Source organism: Amphiura filiformis, chromosome 11 (assembly GCF_039555335.1).
Source record: "Amphiura filiformis chromosome 11, Afil_fr2py, whole genome shotgun sequence".
In the NCBI taxonomy this organism is placed as follows: Eukaryota; Metazoa; Echinodermata; class Ophiuroidea; order Amphilepidida; family Amphiuridae; genus Amphiura; species Amphiura filiformis.
Window position 1 is genome coordinate 45236773 of NC_092638.1, and position 21675 is coordinate 45258447.

Here is a 21675-nt window from a genome sequence, read left to right on the forward strand (position 1 = left end):
GGTGGAGCGACACGATCTTTGAGACTCCTTATAATCAACGAGTGTACAAAGTCCATATCTTGTTCATCTCTGATGCTCACCAGATGTGCATCTTGTTCTTGACACAGTTCCTCGGCATCAAGCCAACTGAGGGAGTTCACATTGTCAAATACTATGTAGCAGCTATCCTTAAAGTACGACCACCCTTCCTGGCAACGTTTATCTGGAAAGAAAAGTGGAGAATATAAAGCTTTAAAAGTGAAGGATAAGTCATTACAATTGCCATTAAGTATACTTGTTACCTGTAATACACTACGCAAAAAAAGTTTATTTATGGTTAGGAAATTTACCCACTATTAAATTTAGCAACTAATTTTGTACGTTTGCTAAATAATCGTATGCAGGGGGTTGTCCTCCGCATTTTGGACACTTCAATCACTACCCTACGACACTCCTGAGAAAAGATATGAATGTTTAAGTAACACGAGGTCGAAAATAAAAATTGCAAAAAGGCCTATTCAGTTTTCAGGATAAAAGAACACACAAAAAAAACCACAAAAACATGCAGATAACATTTTTGTTTACTCGCTGAGCACATTTCAGGCATCATACTGCCTCTTCCAACTTCACTTGAAATTAATCTCTTTCTTTACCAGTCTTTCAGTACTTTGTGTGTCCACCGTTGGCTTCCCTTACAGCAGCCACGCGGCGTCTCATGCAGGCCTCGAAATAAGAAGAAAAATCCAAGGGTCCTATGGACCCCTGCCCTTTTTACATTTGATTGATAAACAAGTATGATTGACAGTGTGTTTTAGAGAACGAAGTCCCGAGGCAAAGTCCTGCTTAAAAGTCAAAGTACATAGTCGAATGTTTTAATCGGGTCTTCGCGAATAAACTTGTAGATTCCAAAATCAGAATTGTTCAGTATTAAAGTGAGCCATTATTCAAGATATGTAGCTCCAACAAGATGCGTTCATCATGATTAATAATAATATATTTTTATTTAAATCAAAATTCGACTATGGCATAGTCTAAGACCTGGGATACATATTCATTTGCCCATCCAATATTCATTCAACTTCTCTGACTGAATCCATGCAGATAATTACCTAATCCTCGCATACTGAGTATGTTTTAAAGTTACGTATAGGCAGTGCCTAACAGCAGACCGCTTACCGCCTGATCCTTTGGTAGTATTGACACGGCTGTGTTGTTCGTACTGAGCAATAAAACCACTGCCAGCATCTTCTGCTCCCGACTGCAAAACCACCAATATGTGGTTGTAGTCACTCAATATTGTATCAGGAGGTCTTCGATCATTACAAAAGTTATCGATTTTGAATTCTTCACTTTCTACGTCACCATTGTAAACAATCACTGATGTCGAATCACATTCTCCCAAAGATGGAATATCGAAGTTGATAAATGACAGGTATATGTAAGAGCCTTGATCGGTGATGATGTTCCACGTGCATGAGCTACGCTGAGGATATTTTCCTGGATGACCAAGAGATGATATAAGACCAGTTTGGTGGGTACATACTCTAGGAAACTCGCAAGACGCCAAATGATCTATTTCGCATCTCTTAACACCTATATAGATTTGGTAAATAAATAGATATAGATAAATATTTGATTATGTTAACTTGGCATCGATATGGTATAATTAACATTTGATCAATAACACGACGATCGCTACTGAGTGTGTCAGATTCTAGTTGAGAGTTGAGAACACCCAGATTTAAAGGGACCATTGAAAGAAAAACATATTTGGTATCAAAATAAAGCTAATAACACATAGAATCCATTTCTAAAATGATAAACGCAATTTTCCTTCATTTAACCCCCCAAATCAGCAAATAAAGACAAAGCGCCCAATGTCGCGTCGTTCCGCCCAATTCATATGTGCAGAGACACGTGGCAACCCATGTGACGTCAAAGTGGTTATCCTTTCCGTTGTGGCAACACTGCATAGGCCAGACTTGGTCCTAAACCAACGCATATGACGTGTTTACAGCAATGAACTTTTCTGTGCCTTTTAGGCCTAACAAGTATATTAAAAAGGATATTATAATATAAATTACAAAGCTACAATGACTACTATGATAGGCCTATATATAAATTCTAGCTAGGCCTATATATATTGGCCAACAATAACGGGGAAACATAAGTAAGTTAGGCCTACATATTGACAAAGTCAAAGCTGTCAGTGCTAGCTGCTCGGCTTTTGCAAGAGAGTATCATTTGTTTTGACTTAGGCATTCTGATATAGCAACTCTTTACTTAGGCCTATAGGCCTATTTCCTCTGAAATATCTGGTGAGGATAGGAAAGAGAAGGCAATGATGTTTCGGGTTAGCCCATATGACATGCGACTTAATTTCTTCAGGCCTAAATTAGCCTACGGCTCCCGGGCGTGCGGCCTAGGTTTACAACCGCCGGGCCTAAAACGCAAGCCGATCCTGACTCCGAAGTTTGGAAGCTGAATTGCGAGTGATTAAAGTGTGTTTGTTTGTTTCTAAACGGTCGCTCCGTGTAGAGACACACATGGGACCAGGTTCAAAACAAAAGTTAGGCTCGGGAGACAAGTTGGCGCGGTTGTTTCCTCGCCTTGCACCACTGAGGTCCCGGGTTCAACTTCAAGCCGCGGCGCGCGGCCAAAAGACTCATGTGAACTTGGTTTATCCCGATCCCGGGATCCCGTATCCATGCTCGCAGGTTTTCTCCGGGATCTCCAGTTTCCTCCTGCTTCTCAAAAACCGGCTCAAACATCGGTGATTAATTGTTTGGTTGATATCAAAAACTTCCTTCACCCAATGAAATTTGGGGAGCTGAAAAGATGGTGGATGTTACAATCCAAGTGCGGCTAGATTTGCAACAGGTTCGGCAGCATCCAGCCTATAGATGATGCGATCTGATTGTGATAAGTACTATGGCAGCGAAATTACAGCGCTTTGAACCCTCCGAGATCTGGGAAAAGGCTCTATATACATGATATACATGATATATAAAAGCCGAAATTTATTTTTATTTATTTTTAACCAGGATTTTTAAAAGCCTATGAAAAATGAGAAACATGCAAATTTGAAGATAAAGAACCACGAGTCGAGAGGAACATATAAAGGCCACTCCAAACAATCGTATGAACAATATGTCAGCCTTTAGTTTGCGTTTTCGGAAATGCTTAGGCCTATAGGCCTAATCCAATCTCAACTCCCACTGAAACTTGAAAGTGCAAAGTGTCCGAGCGTTTTATCAGAGGTAGGCCTACAGTTACAAAGTTTATGTTGATCGGGTAAATCTTGTAAAATACAGCGCGCCCGGCTGGATATTTCGAAATGACTGACATCAATTTCGCATAGCCTAGGATTACCCCGGGCCTTACCATCCATGGATTAAAATAAGTGTAGGCCCCTATAGGCCTATAATATTTCCCATTTGATGTACTTTTATTTTTGTAGCATAGGCTTTTTGAAGGCCTATGTATGTTTGTAGGCGCTCCTCGTAATTTTTTTCAAGAACAGCATGCATGTCATGTTCTTCATCTGCCGTTCAGCTACTGAACCAGTGCCAATGGCTCAAATAATATTTATTGGCAAGTGTCCCGTAGGCCTATAACACATATGGTATAGGGGAATAAATTTGCAAAATAAAAGGGCCTGTCCTAGGCCTACTTTGGCATGTTTGGGGTATGAAAATAAGCACTTTTGAAAGTTAATGGAAGAAAAGGCTTTTTTTTACCAATTGTCAGGTTTTGGGAAAATAATCATCTCTTGAATATTTTAAGGTAGGCCCTACGGAAAAAATACATAGGCCTATTATAATAATACCCATGGGAGGTGCTCGCGCCGGCACATCATCTGCAATTTATGTGTTGCGGCAAATCTTGGCGATATTCCCATCGTCATCGTCACTATATCATAGGCCTAGGCCTATACTCATAATTAGTTTTATGGTTTTATACATGCCATGTAGGGCCTACATAAAGTCATCGGAATCATATCTTGGCATAGTGCACTTACGTCCACGGCGAATTCACCGTGACCTTTCCAGCCATAAACCCGCTTATTGAAGATTAAACCGATATATGCAGTACTAAACCATTATATAGTAATCTATTGTCCAATGCAAATTTATTACCACCTGATAATATTGATCCAATGAGCGACCGAATTATCCGCTACGGACGACTAATCCAATCGATAATGACTCTATTGACATGTACGAGCGGACCTCCACTGACCGAGTTTTGGGATATTTTTCACTGGTTTGCAGCTGTTTGCTGTCATTTACTCATCAAGGCGGACCACCGTTATTATAAGGACTATGCCAATTATTTAAAGATTGACATGTAGAGAATAAGCCATAATTGATTGACAGAAAGTACTAAATTTGTACCTATGACGGTTTTATGACACCAATCTTCAAAATACGATCATAAAATGGCTGCCCGGTGAAGTAAAATGTGCATTGGAATAACACGGCGACGGTTTGGATAGATGGTAGGATTTCTTTTTAATAAAAATGTATGTTCCCCCGTTATTAAAGCTTGTACCGGGTTGAAGATTCAGATATTTGAAAAGAATAAGTAATTGAAACATAGAGAAAGTACTAAAATCATAGCTTTTATACTTTTTGATATATGATACTAACTAGTTCAACCCGTATAGCTACAACACAGCGCTACCAGTAGGGTTCAATTGCCTATTGTGAGTGCCCCTGTATTGTGTGCATACATGTAGTTAACAATAACTGCATGATGGTCATTATTATGAATAAGTAAAATAGGAAGCTGCATGCTTGATGATGATTTAAAAAAAAACAATTGATCATCCCCACCCGCTTCCTTTCGCATAGCATTGCCATTGAGGGAGTCTGAAATGTTTAATGCTATGTTCGTTATTATAAGGGAAAACTTCCTTTTTTTATGTTTCAAAAGTTAATAATATTGTCAATTGTTTAGATTTGCTTCTGTCCAATAAGTATTTCAATTTAGAGGCTTTGTTTTAATCATCCTCTCAGAGAACCATCAAATAACAAGAGCCTCGATCCTATCATCTTCCTCTACAAGTTACACAACTAATATAAATGTCCGGGAATAATACATAGGCCTAAATGATCCATTTGCATTGTAAAAAATAATAAATGATAAATAAAAAGGCCCTCCACTTCCTCTTTTTGATAACATGTGGACAATCAACTGGTATTTTGTTTTTACTTGACCTTTAAATAATTATATAGGCCTAAGTGGTTGTATTATCATGATTATTGCATCTGATATTTAGATCGCGATCGCTGTTGTCAAATTATCCCGGCAAAAATGTCAACGCAACACAAAACGCGTAACCACAATGACGTCATCCGGAAAGCATTACTCGTTGACTGCCGATAAACGTCCCAATAAATCGGACTTAGTCACCGGTCAGTTCTCATGATAGATTTCCATGGCTAACGATGGTTAACTATGAAAACATGTTAAAGGACATCAAGAAAATTTTCTAAGTTATTTATTTTGAGCTCTTTCGAGTATCGACGAGTAATGGATATATTCTGTAGATTTAGGTTTTGTCTGTGACTGCTAATGTGAGGCCGTCGTAGGTCGTACGGGGCTCAAACTCGGTGGGTGGGTGTAGCTCTGTCCTGGCAAGAAGAAGTTTATGTTCGTTAAGTCATCCGACCCCGGCCCCCCCCCCTCCCAGGGGTCATTTGAGGTCAAATGACTAAAAACTGTCATATGGGCGTGAAACTAGGTCGTACGGGACTCAAACTCGGTGGGTGGGTGACGTTCTGTCCTGGCAAGAAGATGTTTATGTTCGTTAAGTCATCCGACCCCAGGCCCCCTCCCAGGGGTCATTTGAGGTCAAATGACTAAAAACTGTCATATGGGCATGAAACTAGGTCGTACGGGACTCAAACTCGGTGGGTGGGTGTAGTTCTGTCCTGGCAAGAAGATGTTTATGTTCGTTAAGTCGTCCGACCCCAGGGCTCCCTCCCAGGGGTCATTTGAGGTCAAATGACTAAAAACTGTCATATGGGCATGAAACTAGGTCCTACGGGGCTCAAACTCGGTGGGTGGGTGTAGTTCTGTCCTGGCAAGAAGATGTCTATGTTCGTTAAGTCATCCGACCACGGGGCCCCCTCCCAGGGGTCATTTGAGGTCAAATGACTAAAAACTGTCATATGGGCATGAAACTAGGTCGTACGGGGCTCAAACTCGGTGGGTGGGTATAGTTCTGTGCTGGCAAGAAGATGCTTATGTTCGTTAAGTCATCTGACCACGGGGTCCCCTCCCAGGGGTCATCTAAGGTCAAATTACTAAAAAGTGTCGTATGGGCATGAAACTTGGTAGGTACAGTCAACATTTAAAGCAGCATTTTTTGAAGGTCATTTTGGAGTCATCCAAGGTCACCACGGGTCATCTGAGGTCAAATTAGTAAAAGCTCATATATGGGCATGAAACTTGGTAGGTACAGTCAACATTTAGAGTTATAAGTTTAGGTCATTTTGGGGTCATCCAATGTCACCCTGGGGTCATCTGAGGTCAAATTAGTAAAAATTGTCATATGGGCATGTCACCATCAGCCTGGTAATCGCGCCCAGCCGAGAACCGCCAAATATGGGTAACCGCCTAGTCTATTTTAAAACTAATGCATCAATGACTATGTTCATCATGTCATATAGAGGCCTTGCATGCGACGTATCATCCCGTAAATATGGCGGACTACTCAAATGCATTCAACAAAAGCATGATTGCAATCTACCGTGACAGTTCGTCTCACACACATAATCCTGCACTACGATCAAATAGGTTGATGACAACATTTGATTGAATGGACTGCACTCCGCCATAACTACGGTGAAGGACACCGGTTGAAAACCTTTGTTTGGAGCCAATCAATAATTTCATGCAGGGCCTCTATTGTATCATTCTCACATAGATATAGAAATACTAAATTCGTTCACTATCTATATTTTTACTTCTAGTAGAGCTCCAATCTAAGGGTTAAAGTTATGTTTAGGTTAGGTTAGGATTTTTAAAAGTACCCAGTACAGTGAACCTTATGGTACAAATGCGCGCGAAAATTTTAGCATAGGCCTATTGAAACTAAACTGGTGAAATATGGGACAAAAGTGGAATAAATTCGCGCAAAGCGCTAAAATGGCATTTTGTGGCTATAAAATGGCCAAATATGAGGTTAATTTCGACACAAACCAATACACAGGCGTCAATATTGGGGGGGGTGATTATATTGACCATCCCCTGGCAAAATATTGTGGCATTTATCCCCCGATCTACGCCTATGTAATTTAGAGCCCTGTGACTCCATCGGTCTCCCTCTCCCTCTCTCTCCTTCCCCCCCCCCCCCCCTTCCTTTTTTTTCTTCCTCCCTTGGCGGAAACTCTAATAGGCACAAAGGACCAATATGCGATACGTAATCTATTTCCTCTTCTTTCTATATCTAACCTCCTTGGGCCTACATATTAGTACTGATATATCATACGCTGGCGAAATTACGTAATTAATCGGATTAATTAACATACTGAGCAATAGGTGAAAACAATTTTGACAAAAGGAGTTGTCCTTGTCAATTTGTAGACATGTACTTTTGATTATTTACATAGCTTCTTCTCCAATCACTGTGTAAAACATCCATCCAAAAATCTGATTGCTATTATTATATGGATGAATGGACATATCACAAAAGGATTGCTTATCTCAATAGGGCATGTACTTAAGCATTTTTTTTTAACTGACCGGCGTTATTGGGCGTTTTATCGGAGGTCACCGAGTAATGCCGAAGATCAAAATCGATTTTATGTATTGTGTATGTATCATAGGACGCTCGTATTAATTGTCTCTATGCGCTTGAGAATTCAACAATATAAATAATGGTAGCTCTATTATAATACACATTAATGTTTTAAGGGATGGGTTTATATGTGTGTAAATGGAGGAGAAATGGGAGGATTTTGGCATGTTTGCTGTGATTGTTTGCCTAGCAATATTGATCACAAGTACACAATTGATGGTGCATATCAAGGACCAAACTCTATAGTTTTATATTTGAGCACGATCACTTCTGTAAGGTCATGGGAAATTATGTAAATCGGCTTTTATATTTGATGTTGCATATCGGCTCACGCACTTTATTTTTGTACCCAGTATTTCACAAAGTCCCTGTACTCTGATGACCCTATGACTTTTTGCTGGTATGTTGAGCACTTTAAACAATTAATTATAGTACTTACCTCCTACTTTAGGAACATGCGTATGTCTTAATGTATGTCGACCATGTCAACAACCCAGTGTAGTTTTACATGGTTGGAAAAGTCTATTTCCTTTCGCTATTTTGCCAATCATAATTCATAAATTGTCCAACTTTTTGACAAAAAGAGTTTTACAACTATTCCGCCAGCAAGGAAACACAAATTTATGTGTATCCAGTGCGTCCTTTACGTTTAAATAGTTCAGTTTATTGTCAAGTTGTGCCTCTATACGCCATATTTACGGAATTGATGATACGAGCTGATACGGAATTTTTGAACCCAAATTTCTTGAAATATACATTACCTTTTTAACTTCTCGCCACGAAATTGGATTCATAAGAAGGTCAAATACAAGCCTTCCATTATGGCTGGTATCATCATCTCGATTGGTGTCTTGTGTTAGTATTATTCCATATTTTGCTGGTAGAAGTTCAATGAAACCCTCCATAATTCACGACTACTGTCACTTGTGTTATAAACTCGATGTGTTTACTATATTGTCGCTCGGGTCCGCGACTAATCGCAGGGACCAGTCTATCATTAGCTATTCTATACACTTTTCAATAGCCTTATTGTGATGTGTGGGAGTTTTAAAAGCCGAGCCATGAACAAAATATAATGCGAGCACCCGGGGGGGCATCAACTTTAGAGGTGACGGTATGTGCCTGTCAATATATACCCCTCTTTTGAAGCCGACTATACCCGATGACCAGGCACCTTCAGTTTTCAAAATATTATACCCAATGACCCCTTTTTCATTTTGATTGTACATAATTGACCCTTTTTTTATTAAAAAAAACCAACGTTTTGTACTGATATGCGCCTACTTCGCGACGCTTGTACAAAATGTAGGCACATATACCCATCAATTCTAAAGTTGAGTGCCCCGGGGCGAGCGCATACTGCGGGCCAATGAACAATGAGATAGTGGCTTTTCTGATATCACTTTGAGGAACTGTTGAAGTATAAATCAGCCAACGAGTAGGTGTGTCCAAATTGCACATCTTGAATTGAGACCAAGACATGCTGTTATTTCAATTGTTATATCGTTCCGGTTGGTTTATTACCTACCATTGCCTACGAGATGCAGTTCTAAGGTGACAGAGGGACAGGTCTGCAATTCGATTCCACAACCATTCATACCTTTCATCTCTTTTATTGTATTATCGTGCGAATTGCTCCGTGGTACCTTACGGGTACCTGAATTTTATTTGAATGAAGATGACTCTGTCATGCTCGACGTCATATTGCATAATTTCTATACAGTATATGCAATAAACCAACCAGAACAGTATAACAATTGAAATAATAGGCAGTTCTAAGATAGGTTAAGAAGAATATAACGTCATTCTGTATTATTATTCAAGGTTGTAACGTGTGCCTATGCTGTCATGTAGGCCTACCTGGCAACAGACACGCCCCCGGTACAAACAGATGAAATTTGTAGAAAAGCGTGATTATGACAAAAACATTAAAAATGATACTTTGAGGTATTGTTTTTTAAATTTTTGTATGGCAGATCATACATACACATGTGCTGAGGTCAAAAAGGTCAAAATTTTGTTTTTGACCCCTGACTCACCTGTCATTCCAAACAACCCCTTAAGCAGATAAAATTCCAAAATATAATACGTGTTCTGCCTTTGCTTGTCACGTGGTAGGCCTATGTTGAAGTTGCGATTATATTTTTAAATAAGTTTCAGATGAATAACAAGAAGACAAGTGGCCTAGTGGTCTAAGGCGCTAGGCTCATAGAGTACTAAGCGTTGCGCCGTGAGTTCGAACCCCGCCTCTGCCAAACTTTAAAAGAAGTAAATTAAAATTTGAATTTTTTTTAATTTCATATTTGGGAAATGTGACTGGGAGAATTTATGTATGGTGTGGAGTGGTGTGATAGGGCATGTACTTTAACTGGCCGGCGCGGTCCGGTGACTAAGTCTTTATTGGGCGTTTTATCGGCAGTCAACGAGTAATGCGCCCAATTTTCTACTTTTGATAAGTGTAAAAATAAGTGTAGGCCCCTATAGGCCTATAATATTTCCCATTTGATGTACTTTTATTTTTGTAGCATAGGCTTTTTGAAGGCCTATGTATGTTTGTAGGCGCTCCTCGTAATTTATTTCAAGAACAGCATGCATGTCATGTTCTTCATCTGCCGTTCAGCTACTGAACCAGTGCCAATGGCTCAAATAATATTTATTGGCAAGTGTCCCGTAGGCCTATAACACATATGGTATAGGGGAATAAATTTGCAAAATAAAAGGGCCTGTCCTAGGCCTACTTTGGCATGTTTGGGGTATGAAAATAAGCACTTTTGAAAGTTAATGGAAGAAAAGGCTTTTTTTTTACCAATTGTCAGGTTTTGGGAAAAATAATCATCTCTTGAATATTTTAAGGTAGGCCCTACGGAAAAAATACATAGGCCTATTATAATAATACCCATGGGAGGTGCTCGCGCCGGCACATCATCTGCAATTTATGTGTTGCGGCAAATCTTGGCGATATTCCCATCGTCATCGTCACTATATCATAGGCCTAGGCCTATACTCATAATTAGTTTTATGGTTTTATACATGCCATGTAGGGCCTACATAAAGTCATCGGAATCATATCTTGGCATAGTGCACTTACGTCCACGGCGAATTCACCGTGACCTTTCCAGCCATAAACCCGCTTATTGAAGATTAAACCGATATATGCAGTACTAAACCATTATATAGTAATCTATTGTCCAATGCAAATTTATTACCACCTGATAATATTGATCCAATGAGCGACCGAATTATCCGCTACGGACGACTAATCCAATCGATAATGACTCTATTGACATGTACGAGCGGACCTCCACTGACCGAGTTTTGGGATATTTTTCACTGGTTTGCAGCTGTTTGCTGTCATTTACTCATCAAGGCGGACCACCGTTATTATAAGGACTATGCCAATTATTTAAAGATTGACATGTAGAGAATAAGCCATAATTGATTGACAGAAAGTACTAAATTTGTACCTATGACGGTTTTATGACACCAATCTTCAAAATACGATCAAAAAATGGCTGCCCGGTGAAGTAAAATGTGCATTGGAATAACACGGCGACGGTTTGGATAGATGGTAGGATTTCTTTTTAATAAAAATGTATGTTCCCCCGTTATTAAAGCTTGTACCGGGTTGAAGATTCAGATATTTGGAAAAGAATAAGTAATTGAAACATAGAGAAAGTACTAAAATCATAGCTTTTATACTTTTTGATATATGATACTAACTAGTTCAACCCGTATAGCTACAACACAGCGCTACCAGTAGGGTTCAATTGCCTATTGTGAGTGCCCCTGTATTGTGTGCATACATGTAGTTAACAATAACTGCATGATGGTCATTATTATGAATAAGTAAAATAGGAAGCTGCATGCTTGATGATGATTTAAAAAAAACCAATTGATCATCCCCACCCGCTTCCTTTCGCATAGCATTGCCATTGAGGGAGTCTGAAATGTTTAATGCTATGTTCGTTATTATAAGGGAAAACTTCCTTTTTTTATGTTTCAAAAGTTAATAATATTGTCAATTGTTTAGATTTGCTTCTGTCCAATAAGTATTTCAATTTAGAGGCTTTGTTTTAATCATCCTCTCAGAGAACCATCAAATAACAAGAGCCTCGATCCTATCATCTTCCTCTACAAGTTACACAACTAATATAAATGTCCGGGAATAATACATAGGCCTAAATGATCCATTTGCATTGTAAAAAAATAATAAATGATAAATAAAAAAGGCCCTCCACTTCCTCTTTTTGATAACATGTGGACAATCAACTGGTATTTTGTTTTTACTTGACCTTTAAATAATTATATAGGCCTAAGTGGTTGTATTATCATGATTATTGCATCTGATATTTAGATCGCGATCGCTGTTGTCAAATTATCCCGGCAAAAATGTCAACGCAACACAAAACGCGTAACCACAATGACGTCATCCGGAAAGCGCCCAATTTTCTACTTTTGATAATGACGCGCGATGTAGCGTCGGAAGGGGGTAAATCGAGTACGTTGTTTTCATTGTATTTTTATTTCTAAAATAGTTAGTTCTTCAATTGTTTTAAATATTGATTCTATATTTTATGGGCTTTATTTTGATACCAAATAATATTTTCTTTCAATGGTCCCTTTAATCGTACATTACTGCTACCATACTGCCTTGCTTTGGTAATTTCTTTTTTCCTTTTTGGTCTTCCAGCTTTTTTGTCGATATCGTGTTTGTATATTTTTTGATATCTATTGCTGAAATGATTTTTATGGAAATAAAATGAATATTTGAATGTATGGAAGAAAACAATGCCAATATACCGATGTGTATATACTAGTCATACTTGTGGATTGATCAGTAAATAAAAATGATTAACACTGCATAAAACAACTTGCATTTTAGAACAGCACATAGTACAATACAATATAGTTGGTTGTTCTATGTAAATGATGGATGTAAAAGTAAAATGACTTCTCCATACTACGGAACGACAGTGAAAACGTTGTGTTAACATAGATATTTTACTTACCCGCTGCACAGCCAATAATCTCTATTCTTAAGCATGGTTGGACAAAACTTTTCTTTGGATGTATCCTGATAGCGATTGCTTCAATCTCAGGTGAAAGGTCAATACGTATTAGGCGTTCACTGTCTTTATTTCCGGTGAATACCTATAACCAATTTACTAAAAAGTAATCTCCAGTGATTAAAAAGTTTGCTTTTGTTAGTAACTATCATTCATGACTTGTGTATTATTACGTAATTTGTTTAAATAACAATGTTTTGAACAATGCATATTTTGCCCATAAACTATTCCGTTTTCCACAAACGACCTATCAATCAAATCTGAATCCACAACAGAGACCTGTCAATCAAATTTGAAATTTAACGAAAGAAGTACCAATTTCATAACTCGCCATAAATACCTATTGTTATGTAATGCGAAAGATTGATAATTTATATTATTGTAAAACGGACAAATGTTGTGCATTTTCTGCTTCGCGCGGATTCATTTTGTTTTCGCAAATATTCAAGACTGGCTAAATAGACGACCTCGTGCCGTCACAGAGTGGTTTTGAATTGTTAGACAGACATACGACGTTGTATTTGAATAACAAGCTCTCTAGCTCTAATATCATTATAAAAATACGTTCCAAATACGGTGACACCTCGTGATGTCACGCTGGACAAATTCCATTCAGTGTCAGATGAGATTTCTTGGTGCAAATGCAAAGGAGCATATAAATCTGCAACCAATACCGCATTGATTTGCTAAAAATTGAACAGGTCTTCAGTTCATTATTTCGGTCTAATACATCTTTGAAAGTGACAGAGGTGTCATTGGAGTTGACACAGATAAATAACATTCATTACCTTGCATTCATCGTTTGATAATCCAGCATACCATCGGTCCATTCCCTGCTCATCAACGTAACTAAGACAAAATTCCTCAACCCACGCCATCTGATTACCACATCCTTGCGTCACAATACTCCGAATGATATACAAATCAGCCAGATTTGCTTGAAGCCATGGATCAGGATCATTGGTGTCCGGGATCCATCCAGATCCTTGGCTTCCAATATCCGCAATAAGTCTCAATCGCGCAGAGTCTGCTGTGTACATTGTATTAAAAGAACTAGAAGAATGCATTTCGATGTTTGTGATGCCACCACTAGCCACACCAAGAGAATAATCACAATCTGTGGTTTAAGTATACATACGATATTAGTAACGTTACCAGCAACCAATTCATGTCTTATTGTTGCGAAATCTAAGCTTTCCATTCTGCTTAATGGGACTTATTTATTTCAACTGATGATGCAAATTGTCTTTCTTACCATTGTCAACACATCCAAGGACTTCAATTTGACACCCAGTCTTTAGTCGTTCAAGATCGGATTTTGATGAAACAACTGGATAGAAACGCAAGTGATTAGCTTTGAATTGTTGACGAAACACTAGCAGACGACGGCATGGATGCTCATTCACGAATACGGTAACTTCATCTTGGTGAGTCTCGAGAGAGGTGTCGTAGCAAGGAATATCTCCGCACTAAAATCAAATTTAAATTCTGAATATTTAATTATAATACGAATGATATAGATCGATACTGACACAAATTTGTACTGACTGGGAAAAAAAAACATTTTGCCGGATTCCCACAAAAATACCCCGTTAGGTCTCTCCATTTAAATTAAAACGAATTAAATCAGACGATCTAAAACAACAATGAAACCCAGGCAATGAAACCGGAAACATACCTTACCATTATGCTCAAAATATTTGTAGGGTTTCCACAGCATTAAGTCATTGCCATACATGAAATAGAATTCATCAATCCATATCCAACCGACATCAAGACTGACAACCCCTTCTAACACAAACGCAGAGAATATCATTTGCTCATCGAAAGATATCTGCAACCAGGGAGCATCGTCTCTGGGGTTCGGCATCCAGAAGCTGTCATTCAGAATCCGAGCAAACTGGGGCATTCTGTCATAGTCGAGGTAAGAAGAACTTGATATTTGGTCATCGGCAATAATCTGGCTTTGCATGCCCAATGGAATTGCACATCCAACTGTATAATACAAATAATTAAGAATTAGAAGCTATCTCCATCCAGCCTTCCAGCCCACTCGTGCCAACTCTCTTGCTTATAGAAAGTTTGTTTAAAGTGGGTGTTTAAGTATGGCGAGATGAACCCAACTTTAAAAATAAAAATAAAATACTTTCTGACATTGAAATCATTTCCTGGAAGCTGAAATAGGAGAGTATGTTTTCTTTTATTGGTGATGAAAACCATGTATTTATCTCTAACAGTGTCAAAGAAAAGTACATTCTTAGAAAACACACCAAAAACGAAGTTGCACATACTATCTGTATGTGCTGACTCTGCTGATGCCTCGCACTTTTTCAGTTCAACATGAATTATATGAAAAATAATACAAATTAATAAGTCTATAAAATAATACAAATTAAAATAAAATACTTTTATACCCACATTTATACCCACTCAGTACTAAGGCCATGTTTCCAAATTATTGGTGAAAAAGCAGGTCTTTACCTTTTGCTTATTTGCTTAGGTATTGATATTGCACCAATACAATTTGAATTCAAATTTCCCTCTACAAGTCAATGAGTCATTTATTCTATTATATATATATATAACATGATACCTGACATTGTAAAACAAAACCAAAAGGCAAAAAAAAAAACACCCAAAAACCCCAAAAACAAAAACAAAACAGATATACTTAACTTTGTGTTTGTTTAAAAATGGGATGATAACTTCAAAATGCGATATCTTCTAATTAAAACCATCTTTTTGTCAAAATTCAAAAATTTCTCTTGCAGGACACTTATCATTGCGTTCTATTATAGTTTATTTCCTAAGTACAAGGCTGCACAATGACATGAAAAAATTTGATTAAGTTGGGTACAATTCTTTTTAAATCACCCTGTATGGATCTTTTATTTTCAATCATGTTTACGAATGATTCGAATATTATGTTATTTTGATAAACAATACGGATACTGTGCTTTCTTCGCCATACCTAAATTGTATATACCTTCGTCCATACTCATGCACATGTGCAAAACATAATATAAAAGCAGCGAGGTCATTACGGTGCGAGATTTATAATTGAAGATCGAATTAAAAAGACTAGTTTGCGTCTGACGTCAAGGCAAAGGCGCGATGCGATTGGTTACTGACCTGCGCAGTACGGCACGACACGACGTCATATGCAAACTAGTCTTTTTAATTCTGTTTTCAATAATAATTGTAAACACAGGTCCGAATGGACAGTCCTTTGATATTCTACCTTGAATAGAAGCTTGTAATCGATCCGTTTCACCTGAAATTAGTAGAAAATACAAACAGTTTTAATTTGTTACCGATTTTCACCATGAAGTATGCAACAACTATTTGTTATTTTGTTAATCCTATTTTTTTTTAAATAATTGTTTGCATCTAGCTGAAATAAACAGTTGTTCTACATTTTGCGCATAGCAATCTTACGAAGAGAAGAGAAGTAAAGGGAATCAAAGCGTATTTACCCTTCAGAAGTGTATCCATTCCTTCAGATCCTGTAACAAAATAGCCATGAATGTGAGAGATAAGCTTTTGCCAGTTCATTCTCCCAAATACTCCCCGGGATACACTAGCACAAGCCACCCACACACACACACCCACACACCCCCCATAAATCATAAATCGAATGTGGACATGTAGGATGGTATCTCTAGAAGTCTTTTCGTCTAAAAAATTTGAATTTTGTTTCATTTAGAGTGACAAAATATGATGTGAGAAATAGCAGTTTACGAGCATGTGAAATCAGGTATAATTGTCTATATTGGCGAGGTTCGAACATGCCTTCGTTGCATTCCGGAGCTGCAAATATCTAGCACAATTCGTATTTCAAGGTTCTGTAAATACCTCCGCAAATGGATAGGAAAATCGATCACCACGGACAGCTCGAAATTAAAAAAAAAAAAAAAAAGAGCGTGGGCTTAAATGCATCGTTACATGCACAAGCCAATTTGAAGCTAACAAAATTGAGCATGCTATCAATATTAACCTAAAGACTTCCCTCTTCCAAGTACACCATAAATTTTGCACCTGTGATAAATATTTCTAGGTGAAAACTTATAGTAAGCATTGCAGATCCTCGCATATTTGCTCATATTTGAAAAAAATACCCCATCCTTTTAAGTCATAATGTACGACCTTATAATATGACACTGGCTAATATTATTTCAAACCTAATTTTTGGCACATTTGTAATGTTTATCCATGTCCCAACTTACACCTAAAAGGAATCAACCAAATTTATTATATGTCTGTGGGTCAACAGAGCAGTCATATTATTCCCCGTAGACCTCCATGTTAAGCCAAAATAGCCAGTGGGGTTTCTTTTACTTTACCTCGTTATTCCGGCTTGAAATGAACAGAAACTTTTACCTCTTGACCTCATTTATTTCAGCATTATTGGTAAAGAATAACCAAATTAAAATCTGACGGAAATCCTAGATTATGGCTTTAACTTAAATAAGCAAGGTGAAAGCTTAAGAAGTGAGTAAAACACTTTTACGATTTTTTTCACATTTGAGGTTATTTCATGCGGAAAAGTAATTTCTTTTAACTCGGTACGGTTTAGCCTGAATTTCGTAATAAATTGAATTTGAAGATAAGAGAAAATCACTGGTAAACAACGTAAGAGATGCATTTACTTTGGTTGTGTATATTCAACATTTAACGGCGTTTTTGTTGTATAAGCCTAGGTAGACAAATAACCACGTGTCATCCTTACCTATCGCCGGTTTCTTACATATAAATTCCATAAAATTATCACATGGCTCATCATTCCACGTCCCTATAATGGCAAATTTCTGTCCACATTCCTCTTTAGGAGGGGAATTGTTAGGCTCATTTAAGTTCCAATTAGTAAAATTCACCTATTATATAAAGAAAAAAAACCAACACCCATGGAGTTATTAAGTGAATTTGTTTTATTAAATACTACTTTCCTCCTTTTGCCTTCGTCATCTATTTCTTCTTCTCCTCTTCCTTCTTCATATCTTTATTCTTCTCCTCGTCTCTCGCTCCTCCTTCTAAATGGTCTTTCTTCTTCATCTTGTTATTCCGTTTTCCTCCTCCTCCCCTTTGTCAGCTACTTCTTCCTCATCTCCAATTAATGTTAAAATCGGTCTTTTTTCATCGCAACGCTATATAGACGAGTTTGTCTTTTAAGCTTACCGGTGATCCATCTAGCCATATGAAGTTGTCGGGTTCTAACAAATCATTTATTCCTATCCATATATCTTTCGTCTTGGATCCTAAATCTAGAATGAAAGTGACATGGAAATGAAAATAAACGTTGTTATGAATGTGAAAGTTTCAATTGACAGACACTAAACATAGTAAACATGCACTTCCATACGAATACTCGTAAAAGATTAATTTCGATTTTCTAAGCGGCAGACAGTTTCAATATTCAATAAATTAGCTATTAGTAAGCATTAGTTACCACACTTAAAAACAATACACAAACATAATAATGGAGTTAAATGAGAAGAGTGAATTGCACTCATGCCGTTAATATGTAATCCTTTTCCCCAGGCAAATACTTACAGTCAATAAATCCTTGTTCCTCAGCATCAAGAATACTAGTGATGGTAGCTCCAAGTCTGTTGCAAAATTCGGTAGCATCTGCATAATTCAATTCAATATCGTCATACACGTAATACAGGTTTCCTCTCCAATAATACCACTTCTGAGGGCATCCACCTGCCAGGTGTGCAAGGAGTAGGAAAGAAAAGATTGGCGAAATATCCGTTACACATTTTTACCTTGAGAGAAAGCAGCTTAGAAAAAGTTATTCTAATTAAATCTGGATATTTTGAGCCAAGTACTCTTGTGCGAGGTGTATAGAGAAAGTAGCAAGGATGCCACATACCACAGTAAAGTTCATCATTGTCATAAATACAGTCGTTAACTCCATCACATACTCTATCAAAGCTGATGCAATCAGTGTCAGTGCAGTTAAAGTTTGCCGAGCTGTCGCACGAATCTAAGATAAAATAATATCGAAAACAATACATATTTGTCAAACATACTTTTTGTGTAGGTAGGTGAGACAGTGACTCGGTTAAAGCATTAATTTCGTCATTGGCTTAGTATATAACAACAACGCTTTTCACAATTACTCGATTTTCACTATCATGCAAGTCAGGCATGAAATATCATATTGAAGTTCACAAAAGATTCGCAGAAAGCAATTTTCCAGTGTTATACGCGTAAACCGCTGACGGACAGCAATAGGCACAGTACGCTTTCGCGCGAGTAAATGATACAGTAGTGCAAAGCAAGGGGAGGCTATAGCCGTGGAGGCTATAGCCGCGGAGCTGAAAGTTACCCTTACCAACACCCTACTATCATCTTAAGGGGCTGGGTTTCCCACTGGATGTTTTTATTATCCTTTGGGTGCTCCATGTGTTTTCCTGCTTATACTAGTTCTTCCTCCTTCTCAGCATCCAGTTGCCTAGGGCTAGGGCTTATTTTTAGTTTTAGTCTTCAGCTTCGTTTGCGTGGTAGGACAGAATACCTGTTTCAGGTACTTCTGTAGGGTAGAGACACCTGAGTCTGGGAAAAATCGAGACTTCACTGATGCCGCTGAGGTGTACATACACACAGACCTCCTCGGCAGGCGACCAGGTGTATCCCCATATGATTCAGTATGGGTGGCAACTGGACTAAATGCTGAAACCTTTCCTTTATATCCTTTAGGCATTGAATTAGGTAAATATTTTTCGTCTATTTGATGTCTCACAGCCTGGGGACGGGGCTGTTGAATAATTCCTCCTGCGTAATCTCTGCGTGTCGTAAAAGCCGACTAAAAGAGGACCATGAAATCTTAGGGGCCAGTTGATGTTGGATGGCACCAACAGGATCGGCAGGATCAATAACAGGCTAAACCCTGATACATGGTTAGCCCTGCATCGAGCAGCAGCGATGTGGTACGAGTTCTTGGCGCTCCTTAATATATTCAAGGATATCGGCAGTACTCGATTTAGTGATGGGCGTTTTGGCAACCCCAACATGCCCAAACACGGCTGTCAATGCTGCAGTGAAGAAGGCAACGGGATACCACACTTATTGTTTCCCAAGAATAATCATGGAAGGTCACAATTTGATGTTAGAGACTAACGGCGTGAAGGGGGTTGTGGAACCTAATGTGGACGGCTCCTCGCCCGGTAGGGTGTCCCATGGAGAGCAGGTGGACCCAGACCGTCAGCTAGCTACTGCTCGAAATAGTAAGGTCATCTTGCGAAAAAGTAAGATCATCAGAGTTGGAACCTGGAATGTGCGAACTCTTAAGCAGAGTGGGAAGCTCGAAAATGTTAAGCAAGAGATGACCTGACTTAAAATCAACATACTAGGAATAAATGAAACCAGGTGGACAAATAATGGAGACTTCAAAATCGATGACTTCAAGATGATTTATGCAGGTGGTGACAAGCATGAGAAAGGAGTTGGGCTAATGCTAGATGCAGATATGGCTAAATGTGTGCTGGGCTATTGGATTGTAAGTGAGAGAGTTTTGCTAGTCAAACTACAAGGACAACCTTTCAATATATCTGTTATTGTAGTATATGCTCCCACAGCAGAGAGCACAGAAGAGGAGATTGATGCTTTTTATGATAAACTGGGGGAAGCAAAGTCTCAGTGCAAATCAGATGAAATACAACTGATCATAGGAGATTTGAATGCAAAGGTGGGGCAAGGACAAGATGTCAAAACAGTAAGCGAGTTTGGACTTGGAGAAAGAAATGAGCGTGGTGATAGATGGGTGCAGTGGTGTAAAGCAAACAACATGGTAATCACAAACACTTGGTTTAAGAAGCACCCCAGAAGAATATATACATGGAAGAGCCCTGGGGATCACACAAGGAACCAGATAGATTTCATAACCATTAATGACAGATTTAGAAGAGCAGTGAAACATGCGAAGACACATCCAGGGGCAGACTGCGGAAGTGATCATATTCCAGTAGTATGCACACTTCGTTGTAAGCTGAGAAAGTTGAAGAGAGCGAAGATCACGAAGAAAGTAGATTTTGAACAGCTGAAGAAACCAGAGATCCGAATGGAGTATTCCATCAAAGTGGAGAACAGGTTTGAGCAACTTACAGACGAAGGAGAAGAGATGACATGGGAATCAATGAGGGATATCTTGGTTGAAACAGCAGAGGAATGCCTGCCAAAGAAGAAGAGAGAAAGTAAAAGCAAGTGGATGACAGAAGAAATTCTATCAATGATGAGAGACAGGCAAAATATCATGGACAGGGATTCAAAAGAATATAGAGAGTTGGACAGGCAAATAAAGAAACGTTGCAAGGAGGCCAAAGAGACCTGGCTGAATAGTGAATGTGCCAAAATTGAGAGTCAATTTGGAGAGAATCGGAATGTGTACCAGAGGATAAATGAGATCTCAGGCAGGAAATCAGGCTGTTCAAGCTCTGGGTGCATCAAGGCAAAGAATGGTAATATGGGAAAGATGATGTAATGAAAAGATGGATTGAATGTAAGTGACGATGTAATTGACGGTTTGCCAAGCTTTCCCGATTCTATTGAGGGTCCAAAAATATTGCAGTCAGAGGTTCGATCAGCTATAAAAATGATGAGCAGAAATAAGGCTGCTGGGCCAGATGGAATAGTTGTTGAAATGATTGAAGCATTAGAGGATTATGGAATTGAGAAACTGACAGGAGTCATCAACAGAATGTATGATGATGGGATATTTCCGGAAGACCTGAGCAAATCAATCTTTATTGCTCTTCCCAAGAAACCTGGCGCTGTGGATTGTGAACAACACCGTACAATTACCCTTATGCGCCATGT

The 21675-nt window shown here is 38.5% G+C and overlaps 2 protein-coding genes and 1 long non-coding RNA gene across 3 annotated transcripts in view; 1 reads left to right on the top strand and 2 right to left on the bottom strand.

Moving 5' to 3' along the window:
• Positions 1-422: 422 nt before the first annotated feature.
• On the bottom strand, positions 423-16410 carry LOC140163706 (coagulation factor V-like). Its single transcript, XM_072187022.1, has 8 exons — positions 16332-16410; positions 16097-16129; positions 14534-14850; positions 14111-14324; positions 13644-13972; positions 12799-12940; positions 1156-1572; positions 423-433 (listed from the first exon to the last, which is right to left on the bottom strand). The coding sequence occupies exons 1-8, from the start codon at positions 16408-16410 to the stop codon at positions 423-425; spliced, it is 1542 nt and encodes a 513-aa protein (XP_072043123.1).
• A 1199-nt stretch (positions 16411-17609) lies between these two features.
• LOC140164018 (uncharacterized) lies at positions 17610-18845 on the bottom strand. The gene is made up of 4 exons (XR_011860463.1): positions 18731-18845; positions 18406-18561; positions 18031-18116; positions 17610-17729 (listed from the first exon to the last, which is right to left on the bottom strand). It is a non-coding gene; the product is annotated as an uncharacterized lncRNA (long non-coding RNA).
• Positions 18846-20269: 1424 nt separating this feature from the next.
• The window catches only part of LOC140163707 (craniofacial development protein 2-like), a 3442-nt gene continuing 2036 nt past the window's right edge, over positions 20270-21675 (top strand). Inside the window, exon 1 of the mRNA XM_072187023.1 lies at positions 20270-20650. Coding sequence (XP_072043124.1) covers positions 20270-20650 — 381 coding nt within the window. The remainder of the gene's footprint in view (positions 20651-21675) is intronic.

Excerpts from the sequence above, each read along its gene's own strand:
- LOC140163706 (XM_072187022.1), bottom strand. The coding sequence starts at position 16,410 with ATGAACTGGCAAAAGCTTATCTCTCACATTCATGGCTATTTTGTTACA. Across the intron at positions 13,973-14,110 it reads CCTTGGATGTGTTGACAATG|ATTGTGATTATTCTCTTGGT; the intron begins GTAAGAAAGACA and ends CTTAAACCACAG. Across the intron at positions 1,573-12,798 it reads GATTATTGGCTGTGCAGCGG|GTGTTAAGAGATGCGAAATA; the intron begins GTAAGTAAAATA and ends AAATCTATATAG.